Below are 16,536 nucleotides of genomic sequence, written 5' to 3'. Positions count from 1 at the left end.
CCCAGTGTAAGATCACGTGGGACCAGATTTGTATGAAGGTACATTTGATACAGTCAACAACGTCCACACTATTGCATTTAAACATGTCCAATGTAAATCTGGGGCAATATATTGCAGCTCCCCCTCGCGGGTATTTAGTCGTGGACATTGTGTATCTCTCCAATCAACCAGTTCTTACCGACAGACATCAGCAAGTTGTCTGCTGATTCCACAGTAATCAGGTGAGATCGGAGACCGGGGTCTGATGGCTCGTCAGACATCTACACTATCGCGGTACTAGAGGCGTGAAGGTCACCAGGGAGGTCACTAGCTTGTACAGCAGAAGACGAAGTTTAGGTCGTCACTGCCGGGGGCGATGGGACTCCGTCTTCATGTTTATAAATGAAGTGGCTTGATGATTCATCTACCGTGATACCTCGGATCGGGTTTTGGCGGAAAGAGTGTCGTGTTTACCAAGTGTTAGGATGGAATTTAGATATATCCGAACTTAAAGGGGCATTAAGCTGTTGCATTATGGGGTAGCAAGGTTCAATGGGTTTGTAGTGCCCCCAAACTTTGATGACCAGCGAAGCAGTGTGTCCAGGTGTGAGACCAGATGGAGGACAGATGGAGGACAGATGGAGGACAGTTGGAGGACAGATGGAGGACAGATGGAGGACAGATGGAGGACAGATGGAGGACAGATGGAGGACAGATGGGGGACAGATGGAGGACAGATGAAGGACAGATGAAGGACAGATTGGGGACAGATGGAGGACAGTTGAAGGACAGATGAAGGACAGTTGAAGGACAGTTGAAGGACAGATGGAGGACAGTTGAAGGACAGATGAAGGACAGTTGAAGGACAGTTGGAGGGCAGATGGAGGACAGTTGGAGGGCAGATGGAGGACAGGTGAAGGACAGATGGAGGACAGATGGAGGACAGATGAAGGACAGATGAAGGACAGATGAAGGACAGATGGGGGACAGATTGGGGACAGATGGAGGACAGATGAAGGACAGATGGGGGACAGATGGAGGACAGATGAAGGACAGATGGAGGACAGTTGAAGGACAGATGAAGGACAGTTGAAGGACAGTTGAAGGACAGATGGAGGACAGATGAAGGACAGATGGGGGACAGATTGGGGACAGATGGAGGACAGATGGGGGACAGATGAAGGACAGATGGAGGACAGATGAAGGACAGATGAAGGACAGATGGAGGACAGATTGGGGACAGATGGAGGACAGATGAAGGACAGATGGAGGACAGATGGAGGACAGATGAAGGACAGATGAAGGACAGATGGGGGACAGATGAAGGACAGATGGAGGACAGATGGGGGACAGATGAAGGACAGATGAAGGACAGATGGAGGACAGATGGAGGACAGATGGGGGACAGATGGAGGACAGATGAAGGACAGATGGAGGACAGATGGGGGACAGATGAAGGACAGATGAAGGACAGATGGAGGACAGATGGAGGACAGATGAAGGACAGATGAAGGACAGATGGAGGACAGATTGGGGACAGATGGAGGACAGTTGAAGGACAGATGAAGGACAGTTGAAGGACAGATGAAGGACAGTTGAAGGACAGTTGGAGGGCAGATGGAGGACAGTTGGAGGGCAGATGGAGGACAGGTGAAGGACAGATGGAGGACAGATGGAGGACAGATGAAGGACAGATGAAGGACAGATGGGGGACAGATTGGGGACAGATGGAGGACAGATGGGGGACAGATGGAGGACAGGTGAAGGACAGATGGGGGGCAGATGGAGGACAGATGAAGGACAGATGAAGGACAGATGAAGGACAGATGGGGACAGATTGGGGACAGATGGAGGACAGATGAAGGACAGATGGAGGACAGTTGAAGGACAGATGGAGGACAGATGGGGGACAGATGGAGGACAGGTGAAGGACAGATGGGGGGCAGATGGAGGACAGATGAAGGACAGATGAAGGACAGATGAAGGACAGATGGGGGACAGATTGGGGACAGATGGAGGACAGATGAAGGACAGATGGAGGACAGTTGAAGGACAGATGGAGGACAGATGGGGGACAGATGGAGGACAGATGGAGGACAGTTGAAGGACAGATTGGGGACAGATGGGGGACAGATTGAGGACAGATGAAGGACAGATGGAGGACAGATGAAGGACAGATGGAGGACAGTTGAAGGACAGATTGGGGACAGATGGAGGACAGATGAAGGACAGATGGAGGACAGTTGAAGGACAGATGGAGGACAGATGGAGGACAGATGAAGGACAGCTGAAGGACAGATGGGGGACAGATTGGGGACAGATGAAGGACAGATGGAGGACAGATTGGGGACAGATGGAGGACAGTTGAAGGACAGATGGAGGACAGATTGGGGACAGTTGAAGGACAGATGGAGGACAGATGGAGGACAGATGGAGGACAGTTGAAGGACAGATGGAGGACAGTTGAAGGACAGTTGGAGGGCAGATGGAGGACAGGTGAAGGACAGATGGAGGACAGATGGAGGACAGATGGAGGACAGATTGAGGACAGATGAAGGACAGATGGAGGACAGATTGAGGACAGTTGAAGGACAGATGGAGGACAGTTGAAGGACAGATGGAGGACAGTTGAAGGACAGATGGAGGACAGTTGAAGGACAGATGGAGGACAGATGGAGGACAGTTGAAGGACAGATGGAGGACAGATGGAGACCAGATGGAGGACAGATGGAGGACAGATAGAGGACAGATTGAGGACAGATGAAGGACAGATGGAGGACATATTGAGGACAGATTAAGGACAGATGAAGGACATATTGAGGACAGATGAAGGACGGATGAAGGACAGGTGGAGGACAGATGGAGGAAAGATGAAGGACAGATTGAGGACAGATGAAGGACAGATGGAGGACAGATTGAGGACAGATTGAGGAATGGACGAGGACGGGTGTGGAGCAACATGTCAGTTTTGGCGAAATGAATTCTGTTTTATTCATGTTTCACGATGTATAGCCATGGATCAGTGTATAATTACCTTTGGTACACAGACACAATGTCTGCAGTGCGCAATGCCAAAAGGAACAACAGTTCTTCAAATTACATTTTATTGCTTTTAACCACGTCCTAGGTTTCTTCCATCGAAAGGAACTTCCTCATGAACAAAGCAACCAACAGCAATCACCACTTTTTGAGTGATGTCACTCACTTATCTCCCTGTCATGTCACTGAGGTAGTATGGAGTCACAATGGAAGCGTTTCCCTGTCTCTGCACAGCGTTGCTTTATAAGTGTGACGCCATTTAGTTTCGTTAGATACATCGTCCTTGACATTGCTACACATTTTTCACAACTCTTTAAGAATTCTGGTTTAAATTGTATTATTTGTCCTCATTAAAATTAGAGATTTGAAAGAATTTTAAATGTTGAAATTGGGAACAGAAACTTCTTGCCTTGATGTAATTGAAGATGGCTCTGAATCAACTATTTTTGTGTGCATTTAATTTAATGGACTGTGCAACATTTATCAAGTGTCTTATTTTTGGCACTGTGTAATTTCCTTTTCAATTCCCACGTGTCAGAACACTGTGTAAGCCTTCAAATCAGCCTCTGTGAATTTATGCCAGCTTTTTCTTGTCCCAGGAGAAATACATGGAAAACTTCTCGTCTCTCCTCCAGTCACGTGGTAGTTTAATCAATCTGGTTTAGACAGTCATGTGACCTGAGAATGGCCATTCAGGCACCAATAGCCTATTGCAAAGTTTTACACCTTTGATATTTTCTATAGAATGTAAAATATTTATCTTTAATATCAGAACAATATCATCAACAACACATTGGTTTCTCGAAGATGGTTTTGCTCCCATGTACAGGCCGACTTCATGTGTTGGGTAATTAGCTGTAGGGGAACAGCCTCATCTGAAACGATGGAATCAGCAAGGGTCAGCTGCGAACTTCTTAGGAGTTAGAAACGTTAAGACACAGTATTGAGTTGGCAACATAAAATTAGGTTGTTTCATGTTGATTACAAGGGTTAATGAACTCCGGGTCACATATGCATCATTTCTTAATCTGTGCAGCAAAGCAAAGGCGCATGAATGAATGGAAGTTGGCTTTTTACAACATGTTCTAACAGACCCATGTAACGGACCCATGTAACATACCAATGTAACATACCCATGCAGCAGACCCATGTAACACAACCATATAGCAGATCCATGTAACAGATCCATGTAGCTGACCAATCTAACACACCCATGAAACAGACCCATGTAACACACCCATGTAACAGACCAATCAAACACACCCATGAAACAGACCCATGTAACACACCCATGTAACAGACCAATCAAACACACCCATGTAACATATCCATGTAACACACCCATGTAACAGACCAATCAAACACACCCATGTAACACACCCATGTATCAGACTCATATAACACACCAATGTATCAGACCCATGTAGCGCACCAATGTAACAGACCCATGTAACACACCCATGTAACACAACCATGTAGCACACCACTGTAGCAGATCCATGTAACACGCCCATGCAACAGACCCATGTAACACACCCATGTAACGCACCCATGTAACAGACCCATGTAACACATCCATGTAACACACACATATAGCACACCACTGTAGCAGATCCATGTAACACGCCCATGCAACAGACCCATGTAACACACCCATGTAACGCACACATGTAGCAGATCCATGTAACACGCCCATGTAGCAGACCCATGTAACACGCCCATGTATCAGATCCATGTAACAGACCCATGTAACACACCCATGTAGCAGATCCATGTAACACACCCATGTAGCAGACCCATATAACACACCCATGTATCAGACCCATGTAACGCACACATGTAACAGACCCATGTAACACATCCATGTAACACACCCATGTAGCACACCACTGCAGCAGACCCAAATAACACACCCATGTATCAGACCCATGTAACGCACCCATGTAACAGACCCATGTAACACATCCATGTAACAGACCCATATAGCACACCACCGTAGCAGATCCATGTAACATGCCCATGCAGCAGACCAATCTAACACACCCATCTAACAGACCCATGTAACACACCCGTGTAGCGGACCAATCTAACAGACCCATGTAACGCATCCATGTAACACACCCATGTAACACACCACTGTAGCAGACCCATATAACACACCACTGTAGCAGATGCATGTAACACACCCATTTAACACACCCATGTTACACACACATGTAACACATCCATATAACACACCCATGAAGCATACCCATGTAACACACCCATGAAGCAGACTTATGTAACACACCCATGTAGTAGACCCATGTAACACACCCATGTAACACACCCATGAAGCAGACCCATGTAACACACCCATGAAGCAGACCCATGCAACACACCCATCTATCACACCCATGAAGCGGACCCATGTAACACACCCATGTAACACACACATGAAGCAGACCCATGTAACACACCCATGTAACACACCCATGTAACACACCCTTGCAGCAGACCCTTGTAACACACCCATGTAACACACCCATGTAGGAGACCCATGTAACACACCCATGTAACACACCCATGAAGCAGACCCATGTAACACACCCATGAAGCAGACCCATGTAACACACCCATGTAACACACCCATGTAACCCATCTTACTTACCAAACAGTTAGCGATTGAACCCACCAATGCATATCCTCATACGACAAAGGGATGCAACTCTGTAGTGATTTATATTGCATTAAAGCATTGATCCATCCTAAGACTAAAAGATGTACCACAGCTATTGCCAGAGGTAAATGGACAAATCACATTCAACATGTACAGGTTACAAACCAATTAATTAGTTTGGGCCAGCACATTCAAGAGCTAGTATAGGCCAGTACATTCGAGAGTTGCTTTTGGCCAATACATTCAAGAGATAGTTTGGGCGAGTATGTTCAAGAAATAGTTTGGACCAGTACATTCGAGAGATAGTTTGGGCCAGTTTATTCAAGAGATCGTTTGGGCCAGTACATTCAAGAGCTAGTTTGGACCAGTCCATTCAAGAGCTACTTTGGGCCAGTATATTCAAGAGATACTTTGGGCCAGTACATTTAAGAGATAGTTTAGGCCAGTACATTCAAGAGATAGTTTGGGCCAGTACGTTCAAGAGCTAGTTTTGGCCAGTACATTCAAGAGATAGTTTGGGCCAGTATAATCAAGAGATAGTTTGGGCCAGTACATTCGAGAGATAATTGGGCCAGTATATTCAAGAGCTAAATTTGGGCCAGAACACACAAGAGCTACTTTGAGACAGTACATTCAAGAGATAGTTTCGGCCAGAACATTCAAGAGATCGTTAGGGCCAGTATATTCAATAGCTATTTTGGTCCAGTACATTCAAGAGTTAGTTTGGACCAGTACATTCAAGAGCTAGTTTAGGCCAGTACATTCGAGAGATAGTTTGGGCCAGTATGTTCAAGAGTTACTTTGGGCCAGTACACACAATAGCTACTTTGGGCCAGTACATTCAAAAGATAGTCTAGGCCAGTATATTCAAGATATAGTTTGGGCTAGTACATTCAAGATATAGTTTGGGCTAGTACATTCAAGAGATAGTTTGAGCCAGTACATTCGAGAGATAGTTTGGGCCAGTCCATTCAAGTGCTACTTTGGGCCAGTATATATCCAAAAGCTACTTTGGGCCAGTACATTCAAAAGCTACTTTGGGCCAGTACATTCGAGAGATAGTTTGGGCCAGTATATTCAAGACATAGTTTGGGCCAGTATATTCAAGAGATAGTTTGGGCCAGTACATTCAAGAGATAGTTTGGGCCAGTACATTCGAATTCAAGAGAGACTGTGAGACTATAAGTTTCCTCCCTACCAGCAAAGCAGGACATATGGTCCATCCTGTGCTCCAGACGCCCGGACTTGTATTCAGCGAAGTACTTGAGGCCTCCGCTGGACGTCTGGATCAGCTTGTCCTCAATACCCCACAGGACAACAGTACATGGCGAGTGTGTATTATACCGCTGTATTCCAGCAATGTCAAACCCTGGAAACAGTCAATACCCTGCAGGACAACAGTACATGGTCAGCGTGTATTACACCGCAGTATTCCAGCAATATCAAAGCCTGGAAACAGTCAATACCCTGCAGGACAACAGTACATGGTCAGCGTGTATTACACCGCAGTATTCCAGCAATATCAAAGCCTGGAAACAGTCAATACCCTGCAGGACAACAGTACATGGCGAGTGTGTATTACACCGCAGTATTCCAGCAATATCAAAGCCTGGAAACAGTCAATACCCTGCAGGACAACAGTACATGGTCAGCGTGTATTACACCGCAGTATTCCAGCAATATCAAAGCCTGGAAACAGTCAATACCCTGCAGGACAACAGTACATGGTCAGCGTGTATTACACTGCAGTATTCCAGCAATATCAAAGCCTGGAAACAGTCAATACCCTGCAGGACAACAGTACATGGTCAGCGTGTATTACACCGCAGTATTCCAGCAATATCAAAGCCTGGAAACAGTCAATACCCTGCAGGACAACAGTACATGGTCAGCGTGTATTACACTGCAGTATTCCAGCAATATCAAAGCCTGGAAACAGTCAATACCCTGCAGGACAACAGTACATGGTCAGCGTGTATTACACCGCAGTATTCCAGCAATATCAAAGCCTGGAAACAGTCAATACCCTGCAGGACAACAGTACATGGTCAGCGTGTATTACACCGCAGTATTCCAGCAATATCAAAGCCTGGAAACAGTCAATACCCTGCAGGACAACAGTACATGGTCAGCGTGTATTACACTGCAGTATTCCAGCAATATCAAAGCCTGGAAACAGTCAATACCCTGCAGGACAACAGTACATGGTCAGCGTGTATTACACCGCAGTATTCCAGCAATATCAAAGCCTGGAAACAGTCAATACCCTGCAGGACAACAGTACATGGTGAGTGTGTATTACACCGCAGTATTCCAGCAATATCAAAGCCTGGAAACAGTCAATACCCTGCAGGACAACAGAACATGGTCAGCGTGTATTACACTGCAGTATTCCAGCAATATCAAAACCTGGAAACAGTCAATACCCTGCAGGACAACAGTACATGGTGAGTGTGTATTACACCGCAGTATTCCAGCAATATCAAAGCCTGGAAACAGTCAATACCCTGCAGGACCATAGTACATGGTGAGTGTGTATTACACCGCAGTACTCCAGCAATATCAAAGCCTGGAAACAGTCAATACCCTGCAGGACAACAGTACATGGTCAGCGTGTATTACACTGCAGTATTCCAGCAATATCAAAGCCTGGAAACAGTCAATACCCTGCAGGACAACAGTACATGGTGAGTGTGTATTACACCGCAGTATTCCAGCAATATCAAAGCCTGGAAACAGTCAATACCCTGCAGGACAACAGTACATGGTGAGTGTATATTACACCGCAGTATTCCAGCAATATCAAAGCCTCGAAACAGTCAATACCCTGCAGGACAACAGTACATGGTGAGTGTGTATTACACCGCAGTATTCCAGCAATATCAAAGCCTGGAAACAGTCAATACCCTGCAGGACAACAGTACATGGTCAGCGTGTATTACACCGCAGTATTCCAGCAATATCAAAGCCTGGAAACAGTCAATACCCTGCAGGACAACAGTACATGGTCAGCGTGTATTACACTGCAGTATTCCAGCAATATCAAAGCCTGGAAACAGTCAATACCCTGCAGGACAACAGTACATGGTCAGCGTGTATTACACCGCAGTATTCCAGCAATATCAAAGCCTGGAAACAGTCAATACCCTGCAGGACAACAGTACATGGTCAGCGTGTATTACACCGCAGTATTCCAGCAATATCAAAGCCTGGAAACAGTCAATACCCTGCAGGACAACAGTACATGGTCAGCGTGTATTACACTGCAGTATTCCAGCAATATCAAAGCCTGGAAACAGTCAATACCCTGCAGGACAACAGTACATGGTCAGCGTGTATTACACCGCAGTATTCCAGCAATATCAAAGCCTGGAAACAGTCAATACCCTGCAGGACAACAGTACATGGTGAGTGTGTATTACACCGCAGTATTCCAGCAATATCAAAGCCTGGAAACAGTCAATACCCTGCAGGACAACAGAACATGGTCAGCGTGTATTACACTGCAGTATTCCAGCAATATCAAAACCTGGAAACAGTCAATACCCTGCAGGACAACAGTACATGGTGAGTGTGTATTACACCGCAGTATTCCAGCAATATCAAAGCCTGGAAACAGTCAATACCCTGCAGGACCATAGTACATGGTGAGTGTGTATTACACCGCAGTACTCCAGCAATATCAAAGCCTGGAAACAGTCAATACCCTGCAGGACAACAGTACATGGTCAGCGTGTATTACACTGCAGTATTCCAGCAATATCAAAGCCTGGAAACAGTCAATACCCTGCAGGACAACAGTACATGGTGAGTGTGTATTACACCGCAGTATTCCAGCAATATCAAAGCCTGGAAACAGTCAATACCCTGCAGGACAACAGTACATGGTGAGTGTATATTACACCGCAGTATTCCAGCAATATCAAAGCCTCGAAACAGTCAATACCCTGCAGGACAACAGTACATGGTGAGTGTGTATTACACTGCAGTATTCCAGCAATATCAAAGCCTGGAAACAGTCAATACCCTGCAGGACAACAGTACATGGTCAGCGTGTATTACACTGCAGTATTCCAGCAATATCAAAGCCTGGAAACAGTCAATACCCTGCAGGACAACAGTACATGGTGAGTGTGTATTACACCGCAGTATTCCAGCAATATCAAAGCCTGGAAACAGTCAATACCCTGCAGGACAACAGTACATGGTGAGTGTATATTACACCGCAGTATTCCAGCAATATCAAAGCCTGGAAACAGTCAATACCCTGCAGGACAACAGTACATGGTGAGTGTGTATTACACCGCAGTATTCCAGCAATATCAAAGCCTGGAAACAGTCAATACCCTGCAGGACAACAGTACATGGTGAGTGTATATTACACTGCAGTATTCCAGCAATATCAAAACCTGGAAACAGTCAATACCCTGCAGGACAACAGTACATGGTGAGTGTGTATTACACCGCAGTATTCCAGCAATATCAAAGCCTGGAAACAGTCAATACCCTGCAGGACAACAGTACATGGTCAGCGTGTATTACACTGCAGTATTCCAGCAATATCAAAGCCTGGAAACAGTCAATACCCTGCAGGACAACAGTACATGGTCAGCGTGTATTACACCGCAGTATTCCAGCAATATCAAAGCCTGGAAACAGTCAATACCCTGCAGGACAACAGTACATGGTCAGCGTGTATTACACCGCAGTATTCCAGCAATATCAAAGCCTGGAAACAGTCAATACCCTGCAGGACAACAGTACATGGTCAGCGTGTATTACACTGCAGTATTCCAGCAATATCAAAGCCTGGAAACAGTCAATACCCTGCAGGACAACAGTACATGGTCAGCGTGTATTACACCGCAGTATTCCAGCAATATCAAAGCCTGGAAACAGTCAATACCCTGCAGGACAACAGTACATGGTGAGTGTGTATTACACCGCAGTATTCCAGCAATATCAAAGCCTGGAAACAGTCAATACCCTGCAGGACAACAGAACATGGTCAGCGTGTATTACACTGCAGTATTCCAGCAATATCAAAACCTGGAAACAGTCAATACCCTGCAGGACAACAGTACATGGTGAGTGTGTATTACACCGCAGTATTCCAGCAATATCAAAGCCTGGAAACAGTCAATACCCTGCAGGACCATAGTACATGGTGAGTGTGTATTACACCGCAGTACTCCAGCAATATCAAAGCCTGGAAACAGTCAATACCCTGCAGGACAACAGTACATGGTCAGCGTGTATTACACTGCAGTATTCCAGCAATATCAAAGCCTGGAAACAGTCAATACCCTGCAGGACAACAGTACATGGTGAGTGTGTATTACACCGCAGTATTCCAGCAATATCAAAGCCTGGAAACAGTCAATACCCTGCAGGACAACAGTACATGGTGAGTGTATATTACACCGCAGTATTCCAGCAATATCAAAGCCTCGAAACAGTCAATACCCTGCAGGACAACAGTACATGGTGAGTGTGTATTACACCGCAGTATTCCAGCAATATCAAAGCCTGGAAACAGTCAATACCCTGCAGGACAACAGTACATGGTCAGCGTGTATTACACTGCAGTATTCCAGCAATATCAAAGCCTGGAAACAGTCAATACCCTGCAGGACAACAGTACATGGTGAGTGTGTATTACACCGCAGTATTCCAGCAATATCAAAGCCTGGAAACAGTCAATACCCTGCAGGACAACAGTACATGGTGAGTGTATATTACACCGCAGTATTCCAGCAATATCAAAGCCTGGAAACAGTCAATACCCTGCAGGACAACAGTACATGGTGAGTGTGTATTACACCGCAGTATTCCAGCAATATCAAAGCCTGGAAACAGTCAATACCCTGCAGGACAACAGTACATGGTGAGTGTATATTACACTGCAGTATTCCAGCAATATCAAAACCTGGCAACAGTCAATACCCTGCAGGACAACAGTACATGGTGAGTGTGTATTACACCGCAGTATTCCAGCAATATCAAAGCCTGGAAACAGTCAATACCCTGCAGGACAACAGTACATGGTGAGTGTGTATTACACTGCAGTATTCCAGCAATATCAAAGCCTGGAAACAGTCAATACCCTGCAGGACAACAGTACACGGCGAGTGTGTATTACACCGCAGTTTTCCAGCAATATCAAAGCCTCGAAACAGTCAATACCCTGCAGGACAACAGTACACGGCGAGTGTGTATTACACCGCAGTTTTCCAGCAATATCAAAGCCTGGAAACAGTCAATACCCTGCAGGACAACAGTACATGGTGAGTGTGTATTACACCGCAGTTTTCCAGCAATATCAAAGCCTGGAAACAGTCAATACCCTGCAGAACAACAGTACATGGTGAGTGTGTATTACACCGCAGTATTCCAGCAATATCAAAGCCTGGAAACAGTCAATACCCTGCAGGACAACAGTACATGGTGAGTGTGTATTACACCGCAGTTTTCCAGCAATGTCAAAGCCTGGAAACAGTCAATACCCTGCAGGACAACAGTACATGGTGAGTGTGTATTACACCGCAGTATTCCAGCAATATCAAAGCCTGGAAACAGTCAATACCCTGCAGGACAACAGTACATGGTGAGTGTGTATTACACCGCAGTTTTCCAGTAATGTCAAAGCCTGGAAACAGTCAATACCCTGCAGGACAACAGTACATGGTGAGTGTGTATTACACCGCAGTTTTCCAGCAATGTCAAAACCTGGAAACAGTCAATACCCTGCAGGACAACAGTACATGGTGAGTGTGTATTACACCGCAGTTTTCCAGCAATGTCAAAGCCTGGAAACAGTCAATACCCTGCAGGACAACAGTACATGGTGAGTGTGTATTACACTGCAGTTTTCCAGCAATGTCAAAACCTGGAAACAGTCAAATACCCTGCAGGACAACAGTACATGGTGAGTGTGTATTACACCGCAGTTTTCCAGCAATGTCAAAACCTGGAAACAGTCAATACCCTGCAGGACAACAGTACATGGTGAGTGTGTATTACACTGCAGTTTTCCAGCAATGTCAAAACCTGGAAACAGTCAAATACCCTGCAGGACAACAGTACATGGTGAGTGTGTATTACACTGCAGTATTCCAGCAATGTCAAAGCCTGGAAACAGTCAAATACCCTGCAGGACAACAGTACATGGTGATTGTGTATTACACCGCAGTATTCCAGCAATGTCAAAGCCTGGAAACAGTCAAATACCCTGCAGGACAACAGTACATGGTGAGTGTGTATTACACCGCAGTATTCCAGCAATATCAAAGCCTGGAAACAGTCAATACCCCGCAGGACAACAGTACATGGTCAGCGTGTATTACACTGCAGTATTCCAGCAATATCAAAGCCTGGAAACAGTCAATACCCTGCAGGACAACAGTACATGGTCAGCGTGTATTACACTGCAGTATTCCAGCAATATCAAAGCCTGGAAACAGTCAATACCCTGCAGGACAACAGTACATGGTGAGTGTGTATTACACCGCAGTATTCCAGCAATATCAAAGCCTGGAAACAGTCAATACCCTGCAGGACAACAGTACATGGTCAGCGTGTATTACACTGCAGTATTCCAGCAATATCAAAGCCTGGAAACAGTCAATACCCTGCAGGACAACAGTACATGGTGAGTGTGTATTACACCGCAGTATTCCAGCAATATCAAAGCCTGGAAACAGTCAATACCCTGCAGGACAACAGTACATGGTGAGTGTATATTACACCGCAGTATTCCAGCAATATCAAAGCCTGGAAACAGTCAATACCCTGCAGGACAACAGTACATGGTGAGTGTATATTACACCGCAGTATTCCAGCAATATCAAAGCCTGGAAACAGTCAATACCCTGCAGGACAACAGTACATGGTCAGCGTGTATTACACTGCAGTATTCCAGCAATATCAAAGCCTGGAAACAGTCAATACCCTGCAGGACAACAGTACATGGTGAGTGTATATTACACCGTAGTATTCCAGCAATATCAAAGCCTGGAAACAGTCAATACCCTGCAGGACAACAGTACATGGTGAGTGTGTATTACACCGCAGTATTCCAGCAAATTCAAAGCCTGGAAACAGTCAATACCCTGCAGGACAACAGTACATGGTGAGTGTATATTACACCGCAGTATTCCAGCAATATCAAAGCCTGGCAACAGTCAATACCCTGCAGGACAACAGTACATGGTGAGTGTGTATTACACTGCAGTATTCCAGCAATATCAAAGCCTGGAAACAGTTGATACCCTGCAGGACAACAGTACATGGTGAGTGTGTATTACACTGCAGTATTCCAGCAATATCAAAGCCTGGAAACAGTCAATACCCTGCAGGACAACAGTACATGGTGAGTGTGTATTACACTGCAGTATTCCAGCAATATCAAAGCCTGGAAACAGTCAATACCCTGCAGGACAACAGTACACGGCGAGTGTGTATTACACCGCGGTTTTCCAGCAATATCAAAGCCTGGAAACAGTCAATACCCTGCAGGACAACAGTACATGGCGAGTGTGTATTACACCGCAGTTTTCCAGCAATATCAAAGCCTGGAAACAGTCAATACCCTGCAGGACAACAGTACATGGTGAGTGTGTATTACACCGCAGTTTTCCAGCAATATCAAAGCCTGGAAACAGTCAATACCCTGCAGGACAACAGTACATGGTGAGTGTGTATTACACCGCAGTTTTCCAGCAATGTCAAAGCCTGGAAACAGTCAATACCCTGCAGGACAACAGTACATGGTGAGTGTGTATTACACCGCAGTATTCCAGCAATATCAAAGCCTGGAAACAGTCAATACCCTGCAGGACAACAGTACATGGTGAGTGTGTATTACACCGCTGTTTTCCAGTAATGTCAAAGCCTGGAAACAGTTGATACCCTGCAGGACAACAGAACATGGTGAGTGTGTATTACACCGCAGTTTTCCAGCAATGTCAAAACCTGGAAACAGTCAATACCCTACAGGGCGACAGTACATGGTGAGTGTGTATTACACCGCAGTTTTCCAGCAATGTCAAAACCTGGAAACAGTCAATACCCTGCAGGACAACAGTACATGGTGAGTGTGTATTACACCGCAGTTTTCCAGCAATGTCAAAACCTGGAAACAGTCAAATACCCTGCAGGACAACAGTACATGGTGAGTGTGTATTACACCGCAGTTTTCCAGCAATGTCAAAACCTGGAAACAGTCAATACCCTGCAGGACAACAGTACATGGTGAGTGTGTATTACACTGCAGTTTTCCAGCAATGTCAAAACCTGGAAACAGTCAATACCCTGCAGGACAACAGTACATGGTGAGTGTGTATTACACTGCAGTTTTCCAGCAATGTCAAAGCCTGGAAACAGTCAAATACCCTGCAGGAAAACAGTACACGGCGAGTGTGTATTACACCGCAGTATTCCAGCAATATCAAAGCCTGGAAACAGTCACCACCCTGCAGGATAACAGTACATGGCGATTGTGTATTACACCGCAGTATTCCAGCAATATCAAAGCCTGGAAACAGTCAAATACCCTGCAGGACAACAGTACACGGCGAGTGTGTATTACACCGCAGTATTCCAGCAATATCAAAGCCTGGAAACAGTCACTACCCTGCAGGACAACAGTACATGGTGAGTGTGTATTACACCGCAGTTTTCCAGCAATATCAAAGCCTGGAAACAGTCAATACCCTGCAGAACAACAGTACATGGTGAGTGTGTATTACACCGCAGTATTCCAGCATTATCAAAGCCTGGAAACAGTCAATACCCTGCAGGACAACAGTACATGGTGAGTGTATATTACACCGCAGTATTCCAGCAATATCAAAGCCTGGAAACAGTCAATACCCTGCAGGACAACAGTACATGGTGAGTGTATATTACACCGCAGTATTCCAGCAATATCAAAGCCTGGAAACAGTCAATACCCTGCAGGACAACAGTACATGGTCAGCGTGTATTACACTGCAGTATTCCAGCAATATCAAAGCCTGGAAACAGTCAATACCCTGCAGGACAACAGTACATGGTGAGTGTATATTACACCGCAGTATTCCAGCAATATCAAAGCCTGGAAACAGTCAATACCCTGCAGGACAACAGTACATGGTGAGTGTGTATTACACCGCAGTATTCCAGCAAATTCAAAGCCTGGAAACAGTCAATACCCTGCAGGACAACAGTACATGGTGAGTGTATATTACACCGCAGTATTCCAGCAATATCAAAGCCTGGCAACAGTCAATACCCTGCAGGACAACAGTACATGGTGAGTGTGTATTACACTGCAGTATTCCAGCAATATCAAAGCCTGGAAACAGTTGATACCCTGCAGGACAACAGTACATGGTGAGTGTGTATTACACTGCAGTATTCCAGCAATATCAAAGCCTGGAAACAGTCAATACCCTGCAGGACAACAGTACATGGTGAGTGTGTATTACACTGCAGTATTCCAGCAATATCAAAACCTGGAAACAGTCAATACTCTGCAGGACAACAGTACATGGTGAGTGTATATTACACCGCAGTATTCCAGTTATATCAAAGCCTGGAAACAGTCAATACCCTGCAGGACAACAGTACATGGTGAGTGTGTATTACACTGCAGTATTCCAGCAATATCAAAGCCTGGAAACAGTCAATACCCTGCAGGACAACAGTACACGGCGAGTGTGTATTACACCGCAGTTTTCCAGCAATATCAAAGCCTGGAAACAGTCAATACCCTGCAGGACAACAGTACATGGCGAGTGTGTATTACACCGCAGTTTTCCAGCAATATCAAAGCCTGGAAACAGTCAATACCCTGCAGGACAACAGTACATGGTGAG

The 16,536-nt window shown here is 45.5% G+C and overlaps 1 protein-coding gene across 1 annotated transcript; it reads right to left on the bottom strand.

Moving 5' to 3' along the window:
* Nucleotides 1-528: 528 nt before the first annotated feature.
* On the bottom strand, nt 529-2,940 carry LOC125372788 (proline-rich protein 36-like). Its single transcript, XM_048383424.1, has one exon. It carries the CDS (start codon nt 2,938-2,940, stop codon nt 529-531), a length of 2,412 nt encoding a protein of 803 aa, XP_048239381.1.
* Nucleotides 2,941-16,536: the final 13,596 nt, after the last annotated feature.

Source organism: Haliotis rufescens, unplaced genomic scaffold, assembly GCF_023055435.1.
Source record: "Haliotis rufescens isolate VD_foot unplaced genomic scaffold, xgHalRufe1.0.p SCAF_48, whole genome shotgun sequence".
Lineage (NCBI taxonomy): Eukaryota > Metazoa > Mollusca > Gastropoda > Lepetellida > Haliotidae > Haliotis > Haliotis rufescens.
The sequence above is the reverse complement of the archived record's forward strand: the minus strand, read 5'-3'. Positions and strand labels throughout refer to the sequence as shown.

Coding starts and splice junctions, on each gene's coding strand:
- LOC125372788 (XM_048383424.1), bottom strand. CDS start 2,940: ATGTTGCTCCACACCCGTCCTCGTCCATTCCTCAATCTGTCCTCAATC.